The sequence below is a fragment of the Suricata suricatta genome, chromosome 11 (genome assembly GCF_006229205.1).
Source record: "Suricata suricatta isolate VVHF042 chromosome 11, meerkat_22Aug2017_6uvM2_HiC, whole genome shotgun sequence".
Taxonomy (NCBI): Eukaryota; Metazoa; Chordata; class Mammalia; order Carnivora; family Herpestidae; genus Suricata; species Suricata suricatta.
Window position 1 is genome coordinate 95,162,910 of NC_043710.1, and position 10,117 is coordinate 95,173,026.

A 10,117-nucleotide genomic window follows, 5' to 3' on the forward strand; every position below is an offset into this window, starting at 1 on the left:
GAGGAAGTGCAATGGCCAGCAGGGAGCCAGGGCTTTGCTGGTACCCCACGGCTTTGCAATCCTGACTGAATTTGAAGGACCGTAGTCTGCTAGAAGGTGCTGGACCAGCCAGGACGGTACCACGGGCAATGGGAGAACAGAGTACTGTTTCTTTGTCTTCCCAGACAGGGTTGAGTAAACACAGGGCATGTCAGGACCATGCCAGGTTTCCCGATAGGAATGTGGGGAGTCAGTGTGATTTCAGGAAACCCAGGGCACACATAGGGGCAATGCCCAGGGTCAGTGAGAGGTATGCGTGTCTGCAGGCTCCCTGCACCATGTGAAGGGGGCGTCCTACTGATTAAAGCCCAAGGAGGCTACCCTTGCTGCTGACTTGAGAGGCCGTCAGCCATTTTCATGACTTGAGGAACCCTTGTTCTCCAAACAGACAAGGTTCTGAAGACCAAGAGGAAGCAGTTCATCAACTCGGTCAGCACAGGGACTGTAAATGGCCTGCTGGATGAACTCTTTGGGAACAATGTGCTGAACCAGGAGGAGATGGATGGAATAAAATGTGAAAATGCTACGGTTATGGATAAGGCCCGGGCTCTGATCGACATCATCCTGAGGAAAGGGCCACGGGCATGCCAGCTGGCTATCACGTACATCTGTGAAGAGGACACCCACCTTGCAGAGATGATGGAGTTCTGCTCAAGTAAGCTCCAATGACTCAGACCGAAGTTCGCATAGGCTCTGTGTCTCTGTGCCCAACACTGGGTTTCTTCACTGCTCACGTCAGTTTGCAGACAACTTCCCTGTTTCTGGCCCCACAACCCCATTTCTCTATTGGTGGCTCCATTCGGTGTCTCCTGTTCCTTTTTGGTCCCTGGCCTCAGTAGCCTTCTTTGGATTAAAGCTCATTCCCCATCCTGAACATGCAGTGACTAATTTGTTGACGTTAATGAGAACAGTTGGAAAAGTTTCATGCTGTATTTTCCAGACATCCTGCTAAGGCAATGAATCAACCAATGTCTCTTTCTCTCCTTCTCTCTTTCTCTGGTAAAAGTCCAAGGGACTTAGGTAGCCATCAGACATAAAGACTTCAGGTCTGCCATCAAATACACTTTATAACCTCTCTCCAAAATTTTGCACTCCAGGAGGAATAAAATATATTTCAGTGATGGGGAAACACTCAGAGTAAATTCAGTGCTTACAGAGAAGTAGAGACTTTAAGTGGACTTTGCTAGTTACGCCCTCGCATCTTGTTCTGAGTAAGACTGTCCACTGGAGTGCCACCAGGCTGCGGGCCATTCTGGGAGCCGTCCACAAACCCCACCCTCAGTCCTTCTGAGGGTCCAATCCTGGGCTCAGACATCTGGGCGGCCCCTCCTATGGTCACTTAGTCACCTCCCCACAGCAAAGACAGGAGCTACCCTGGAGTCTAGCCCCTGGTCCCTTTTGCACGTGCCAAAGCCAGTTAGAAAGAGAAGATGTTCTTTTGTCCTGGGGCTTGGGGGAGGCCTGTGCCTGCTGACTGACCGAGCAGGCGTTCACTGATGGCTAACAAATTTCTCATTCATCTTTCAGTAACTATTTCGTTTGACACATCCCAAAGTAGAGACAGCCGATAAATAACAATAGGGATCTAGAATACTTTCAGAATAGCCAAGTCCTCATCCTTGTCCCATTCCTTTCCACCCATTGTCCATGAATCCTAGAGGCAGCTGTATGAGTCACTGCGATACTCCGTGGGGGGCGGGGGGCGGTGCCTCTCAAGTTGTCTCATGGATCCTCTTCAGTGAGGGTGCTGGGGTTTGTCTCCATCTCATCTCTCGTCCAGAGAACATGACAATTAGATGTAATATTTGGGTGCGCTCGCTCTAATGGGAGAGATCCTCTAAGAGAAATTTCTTGGTCATAAGAAGGCCGACTTTCTATTGGCATAAAAAGGCCTCCTCCAGAAAATGCTCTTGAAGTTACTGATGGTTCACGTACTCTGGCAGTCCAGATGGGAGGGAAGGAAGGGTCAAGGGCAGTGCGCTGACTTGAGCTTGAAGTTTTATGGGGTTTCCCGAGGGTTCTCCTCCCTTGGCAGCAGGAGATTGGACCATAGCTCATATAGGGAAATCTGGTCTCCAATAGGTACCATAAAATGAAGTCTGGGAGGACTTCTCATTTGTTAGCTTATGCCACTTCTTAAAGTTTCCGGATAAGCTTCTCAGGTGGCTGTTATACTGAGATCCTTATAAAACCTTAAACAGATTTATATTAAATCCTGGTCCTTACACCTGACAATCATAAAAGTTACCAGAGAGGATTTACTGCAGTGATTTTATGCAACCCAATACTGCAGCAGAGGCTCCCCAGTGTTTCTCTGCTCCGAGGCGGGCTTATGCCCCTCCCCGCCCAGGGCAGGGCAGGTACAGTTACAGAGGTGGTGGTTAGGCATCTTGGCCCGCGTGTCATCACGCAGTGCCCTTTGTGGGCTGGCAGAGTAGTATATCTGATTAAGAGCCCACAGATGATAATGAAGACAGTCTTGTATTCGTGTCCTGGCTTGAGCAGTCTCCTGTTCTATGACCCTTGGGAAAAGGACTTAACACTGATTGAAGGTCAATGAGGAGGTCGCCTGCCTCATTTTCGCTGTGGCAGGGTTGGCACAGCTAAATGTCCACGTGCAAATGCCTGCTCTTTTCCGTTACCTCCGAAGCCCCGCCCAGCTCTGCCGTAGACACTCTTGCACATGCCTGGCAGGCAGCAGGGCTCACCCCAGGAGCCACCTGGAAACATGTGAAGTAAGAAACCTTGTGATTCTACATGTGATGCTGTCTCAGTCCCACTTTGATCCTGGACAGCCGAGATGGAAGAGGCACGTCCGGATTCCCGATTGTCCCGTCAGTCGGGTGTCCGGGCTTTTGCTTCTCAGTGATGGGTGCGGTTCTCAGTCACATCTCGAAGAGGCCCGCAGAAGGTACTTGCAAAGGGGGCGTCCAACACATCGGACGCGATTCCTGAGAGATGATAAGTGACTATTTTAACGTTCTGAATCTTTCCTCAGGTTCGCAGTCTGGAAATTCTCTCACGGACCGTGCAGCAGCCGCTCCTCCTCTTCCAGGTAATGGTATTTTCAAAGCAAGAACATCGAACTGCATCTTTCCTGACCTGAACTATAGGTTCATGGGATGACCCCAGGGTGAGCGGGCAATGGGGAATTCTCATGGATTGATCGGGTGCCTTTTTCTCTTCTTAATCTATGTGCATTACTACCATGTTTATGCCAACAAATTCTAAATCCATGTCCCAAACCTGACTGCCCGCTTGAACCACACACACTTCACTGTTCTTGTGCCTACCCAACACAGGCTCTCATGGCTCCTTCAGACAGCATGTCGCCCTCTCCCCACTTTGCTTCCCCTCCAGTTCCCTCTGTCCCGGTTAATGGCACCACTGTCGCCCTGGTATTCACACCAGAAACCCGAAATTATCTTCAGTTCTTTCTTTGTCCTCACTTCCAGCATTCAAGAAGTGGCCAAGCTTATCGATCCCTCTCTCAAGTCCAGATCCTTCTCTCCACTTGTATTTCTACTACCCTATTTCGGAATCCCTATTCCTATCATGGCCTATAATTCTTCAGCCATTTACTACACTTTTCTTGTCTTAAAAACAAATATTTCCTTCCTTCCCTGCGCCCACCCCCGCATTGGACTTCCAGCTTTATGAGGAACTTGAAAGTGTCTGACTTCTTCATAGGTGCAAAGACATCACAGTAGTTGACTCAGTATGCATGCGGTAAATGTCTGTGAAAATAGTATTTTACTGAATAATTTCATCAAAATTGCTAGCATGCCAGGTCATTAGAAAACTATCTGACAGATGTCAAGTGTGTCACAGATCTTCTTCTATGTACTGTATAGAGAGTAACGAATAAGACAGACAAGGTTCCTGCTTTTACTGATCTTATAAAAATACATGAAATATGAAAGAATAGGTATTTAGGAATTTCCACCATCAAACTAATGCTAGCCAAAAATGTGGGGATGGAAATGACATTCCATACTCAGATCAGCAAAGATGGCAAAGACTGCTCTCCCACATGGTAGTAAATTAACCTGCTGTCAACATAAGCTGCCATACTGAAAGGTTAATCATCAGATTATTTTCAATTGAGAATCCTGATCAAGATCTTCGAACATGAGGATTCTGGATGCATTCGCTCATTTATTCATTAACTGATACATTCAGGAGGCATATACAGGTTTGTACGTATTTTAAGCACAAAGGTGTGGGAATGAGATGTGGATTCTGGGACACAGTGCTTTCACCAACGACATTAAATATAGAGTAAAGAAAAGACTTACATTCTGGTGGGAAAAACTGTACAGCACTAGGCAATAGCACAGACTTTCCTTGGAGCAGATAGGACAAATGGCCCACCACCATCACTGTGAGAAAGGGAAATGTAAAAGCAGTATGTGGCCGGGAAGTTGGCATTAGGCCCAGTGTCACAGAAAAGAAGTGAGAAGCCCCCTCCCCCCATCTTAGGTGGTGATGAATCATTAAACACCAGCCCATGGGCCCAGTGTGAAATTGATGGGCTAAGAGAACCAGACAGGTACAGTGCAAGAGTACAGGTACTCTGTGGGGTAGATGGTGAAATAGTCAGAAGGCATTGTCACGGGAATTTCCCATAATGGGGAACCTTCTAGAGACAGGGCAAGACTCTAAGTTGTGCCTGTAGTGAGGGAATCTTTGTATTTCCTACAGAAGACAAACACGACAAAAAGCCACTTAAGACTTTGGAATCTGTGGGCAAAGAGCTCCTTACTGATTTTTTGCAAGGCTTGGTGAAGAAAGATGTTCTGAAATTAAAGGAAGCAGAAAAGAAAGAATTTTATGATGCCAAACCTCGAGACAAGCCCCGGGTCCTTCTGGACTCAATGCGGGAGAGACACAAGGAGGCAGGTCAAGCCATTGCCGAAACTTTCCTTAATATGGACAAGCGTTCCACCAGTGTGGAAGGTAAACTGAAGTCACCTACAATGGGTGTCTCAAACTGTCCAGAGTCTAGTCCCCTCCAAGGCCCCTCTGGGTCCTCTATAATCCTGCCATCTCCATTACTAAAATGCAGCTTTCTCTCAGCCTGTCATTGTCCTTTTGGAGGCCACGTTGTCTTTTGTGGGAGGGGATCAATCCTCAATTAGCAAAGAAGTGGAGTCTTTATACTTACATGGCTCTCAGAAAGAGCTATGTGGACACAGAAGTGAGGAGTACCTGAACTTGAACCCAGGTCCTGTCACTGTAGACACTCTGCTTTCATTCAAGCATCTATACCTCCCTGGGCACCAGTCTCAGCGTCCCTGAAATGGTGACAATTTCGGTCACCTCTTCCGAAGCCGGGGACGTCATGACAGGCACAGGCTGATGACTCCTAAGAGAGTCGCTCTTCACCAGAGTTCCCTTCTGAGATGCAGATACCTTTAGCCCTAGCTGTGAGGTCAAAATTGCCGCCTAAAGATTCCACAGACTTCACAAAACAGATCCCTATAGAGCTAAACACCTGATTCTTCCCACCAGCTCTGTTCTGCTTCTAACCCCTTTCCGTCTCATCAGACAGGATTATAGTCCACCAAGTCTCTTCGCCCAGAGCTCAAGTGCGTTCTTCACGAAGGGTAAGGGCTCTCAGCAGAGTGCTGGCTGCAGAGCAGGCGTGTAATCAACACAGGAGAGGACGCAGGCAGCCAACATTACTTATCACAATCATTATTTTGCTTCTGATATTTAGACCTTTCCAGTGCTCACTCATTTCTGCCAGTTACAAAATAGGATCAAGAGAACACCTGTAATGCGTCCAACCTATGAAGACATTTTTAAGCTTCTGGTCTAGATTGAATTATAAATATGATGAGAGCCTAAATATCCTCGGGTCCAAATTCACTCATGGCACACTTAATTTACTACAGAGTTTAACCTGAAATCCCAGCCCTGAATATTAGAGTTTATTGTTACCAATAATAAAAATAAGCAATAATAAACAAAAGACAAAAGAAATTGTAGAGCCCCCACTATAGCAAATGAGCTTTTACAACGAGTCCTTTCTGGAAGAGGGAGTATCCCTGACCAGCAGGACACACATGCCAATGTGACAGACGTCCAACATGGTGGCCTGGGCCGTGTCCTCATTAATGGTTAAGTTGGTCCTTGGGCAGGTTTATTACTTTCTCTTAAATCTGAGATGGAATGGCAACAATGTGGATTAAAAAAAATCAGAGCTAATTCAGCAAATGGGAATCAGAACTGAAGTAACAGGAGCTTCAGAATAATTTTAGCAATCCTAGGCATCACAATGCACATCAAACGGAAATGGGCAGACCATCAGCAGAGTCTGTGGCAGGCGGGAGGCAGGCGCAGGTGCTCCTCGGGCTCCCCCTGCACACAGAACCCCTCCCAGAATGCAGTTGGGTGGGGAAGCGGGGTGAGCGGGACTCCAGGAGGACATAAAGACCTTGGCCAGGCCTTCTGGACACAATCAAGGTTCTGAGGGTTCTAACATGGTAGTGAGCAGACAGGGCGGGGCGAAGGACCCAAGCTACTTCTTCATTTCATGTAACACACTCATACTGGGCACGCTAACGTGCCACACAGTGCTATTCTTAGGAAAAAATAACTTCGCAGGGTCCTACCTCCCAAAGGGATGGTTTTGTCTGACCTGGGACCAGGCTCTCTCTTTTTGTAGTAGTTTAAGGGGTTCCTTGAGCATGTCCTCAAGTAACAGACAAGACAAACACATTGAAAGTTTTATCTAAACTCCTAATTCTCTCCTTTCTTTCTGCCATGCTGCCAGGCAAGTGGAACCCCCTTTGGGAAGCAGGCTGCCCTATAATATTTATTATGTTGTAATGAACAGATTCATCTCCATGCCAATCTTACTATTAGATGTGAGATGGAAATCCTATCCATTCCCAGTTTCATCTGCAAACACAATATTCATAGATACATAATGGTCATTAGGAGCTGACATTTGTTAAGTGAAGAGTGTTCACCAAACTTGGACACAACCTAGAAACAGCATTTTTGATGAGAAAACGTACTCTCTGACCAGACAGTATCCCAGGACCCTGGATGTCCTCCCGCTGGTGGAATCTTCTGGAATACAAAGGAAGAGCATATGTCACTATTCAAGAAAGGTTCAGAAAGCTGGGTTTCCTTAAAGACTTGTAATTTGTTGCCTCTCCAGAGCTCAGGTTTTTAGCATTTAGAAAGACATTTATCAGAAAGAAAATATTATTTAAAAACTAATGGAAACAAATGAACAGAAAAAATCTGTAAATTATAAACTGAACGTTTTATACAGGATACCACTACTTTTCTCATTTAAATAAAAGAAAATCAGAGAAGTGCTTGCTTCATGTAAGTGAACACAAAGGTTTTACTCTTTTCGTTGACAAAATCCTTGTTATATCAGCTCTGGGCAAACTTCTAAATTCTGTTTATGACTTCTTCCTCCTCATTCCTCTGGGGGAGGGGAAGAGCTCTGGACTTTCCAAGTGTCTTGCACAATCTCTGTCGAGCAAGGCCAAGCAGGGTCAGAGAGCACTGTATTTCTCCAGGGATTAGGTCAGGGTAAGTCAGAAACAAACTTTTCCACGTGGGAGGAGGGATTTTCTCACATTTGTAAACGTGGGTTGAAAATTTAGTGCTGCTTATTTAGCACCCTGGGGGCAAGGACCCCCTGAGCATGCCAGAATCTGCCATTCAATTGTCCTTGGGACCCTGGACACAGTGCGACAGTTACTAGATAGCATTTTTCCTTTGAAGAGCTGACCTCACAACTCGGTGAGGAGTCACCATAGCCTGTTTTCTCTGGAAATGCCAAGAATCTGGGTATTAGCTGGATGGGACACAATTCATGGTTCCATTACATGTTTGGTGTGTGTTGTATGAAGTAGGAGTGGATTCAGAACGTACACCATCCCCCAGTACGACCACGAGCCACACCTGGCTATCTAGTGCTTGAGTTGTGGCCAGTAACACATGCTGAAAGGGTGGCAGTATGGATTTATCAAGTTGAAATAGAGTGCTAATCTTAAGTAATGTCATCTGTTTCTTGTTAGCTTTTTAACATGGACATTCCCAAATTCTGAATTTCACAGGTGGCCCAATGACATTTCTAATGGCTAGCCCTCCAATAAATATTAGCTCAGTATGGTCTTGCTCAGAGAGGATAGAAAGTCCACTCAGAGGAGAGAGGACCCTAGAGTAAAGCCACTCAAAAAATCAAATTGCTTCTGCAAAATATAAAAAGGCTAAATTTGACGCCAAGTCATCAAGGTATATTCTCCAGAATTATAAGAATCTGCTATTGCACTTTCAGGTGGATCTTTCTCTACTAACAATTTCCTCCCATCTTTCCTAGCCAAAATACATGGCCTCACACTAGAGGTTAGATGCAGTTATAACCCCTATGTGTTAAAAAAAAAAAAAAAAAGTCTTCTTCCAATGATGTCTCTTCTTTGTCAGTTTCTGAGGTGGTAACTGGTTCACAAAGGCAGATAGCATAACTGATGTCGCATCCTGTGTCCTGCAGCTTTGGGGGAAAACACGCCTGGGCCAGCTGAGACAGAAGAACTGACAGATACGCTCAAGCTTTGTCCTCAGGAAGAGTTCGTGAAACTGTATAAGCAGAAGGCCGAAGAGGTGCTGTGCTCGTCCGTGAAACAGAGAATGGGAGAGAGACCACTGTTCTTAGGAAATACAAGATTTCCTATAGCACAGACTTCAAAGTCTGGGGAGTGGGGACAGTGGTAACCTTATCCATAGATGCTTTGAACAAGGAGGAAATCATGGTGCCTCACAGAGACTCTAATTCTCTTTCAGCTCCATGATAAAACACAGACCTCTCACTTTGTTCATTTACTGGTTCTAGTATCTATTTGTGATTTATGACAATTTTAGCATAGTCATGGAAGCAAAATATTTATAAGAGAATGTGGCTAATTATTTGCATTCTAGTAAAAATCCTATATATAAAACATATTTTAAAAATATAACTAAAGCCTGCATAGCACTGGATGTTGCTACCTTTTCAAAAACCAGTACCAAAATAATAACATTACCAAAAGCAAAGGATCGTTGATGCTTTCATTTTTACCTGGGGTCACTGGCAGGTGTCTCCTGGCTTTGACAAAATTTGAGCTGAATCTTGACTGCTAGGAAAGATGTGACCAGGTGGAGAAGAGAGAAGAAGAGATGGTAGGAAATATTCTAGTGCCCTCAAGATTCTTGAGTAACTGTCCCAGTAACTGGGTCCAGTTTCAGGCTCTTCAAAGATAATTTACTCCCAATTTGCAATTCTTTCCATTGCCAACTTAATCCACTGCAAAGAGATAGGAAGGCAGGGTCTTCTGGTTCAGGGGACAGGACAGCTACATGAGCGCTTAGCACAGTAACAGAGACTGGTGGGTAAGGGTTTAACAGGAGAGTTAGGCGAACTGAACTCACTGCCTATCCATTTCCGGCAGATCTACCCAATAAAGGAGAAAAAGGATCGTACTCGTCTGGCTCTCATCATATGCAATACAAAGTTCGATCACCTTCCTCCCAGGAACGGGGCTGAATTTGACATTAAAGGGATGAAGAAGCTGCTTACGGACCTTGGCTACAGTGTGGACCTAAAACTGGAACTCAGTGCTAAGGTAGGGACGCCTCACCTGCCCCAAACAAGTACATGTTCAACCTGCATTCTGCTACTAACACATCAGCTTTATCATGTGAGGCAGAAACTTTAACAACACTAAGCCATGTGTGTGTGTGTGTGTGTGTGTGTGTGTGTGTGTGTGTGTGTGTATGTGTTTATAAAATGGAAGTACTGGACAGGTAAAATCTATGTCTCTTTTGAGCCCTAAATACCCTCAGTTCCATAACAGAACAAAGTGACTGGCATGTTCCCAAGTGGGATGATTAGGACTTGGTCCCAAGATGGCCCAGAACACTCTAGAGTAATGAGTGTCTAGCAAGAATGAACTCACCACGTAAGTAGTGAGTCCCAACTCTGTCCGGGGGTTATTCCTGGCACTAGGCACAGGTCTGTGAATGAGACAGGAAGGTCCCAGCTGCAGGGATCTAGGCGCACTTGGCAGGG

At 45.7% G+C, this 10,117-nt stretch overlaps 1 protein-coding gene across 1 annotated transcript in view; it reads left to right on the top strand.

Moving 5' to 3' along the window:
* Window positions 1-9,779, top strand: part of LOC115272674 — a 66,826-nt gene extending 57,047 nt beyond the window's left edge. Inside the window, exons 5-9 of the mRNA XM_029915679.1 lie at window positions 407-694; window positions 3,038-3,094; window positions 4,744-4,998; window positions 8,564-8,673; window positions 9,498-9,779. Of these exons, the coding sequence (XP_029771539.1) occupies window positions 407-694; window positions 3,038-3,094; window positions 4,744-4,998; window positions 8,564-8,673; window positions 9,498-9,764 (977 nt within the window). The 3' untranslated portion in view covers window positions 9,765-9,779. The remainder of the gene's footprint in view (window positions 1-406; window positions 695-3,037; window positions 3,095-4,743; window positions 4,999-8,563; window positions 8,674-9,497) is intronic.
* The last annotated feature ends 338 nt before the right edge of the window (window positions 9,780-10,117 follow it).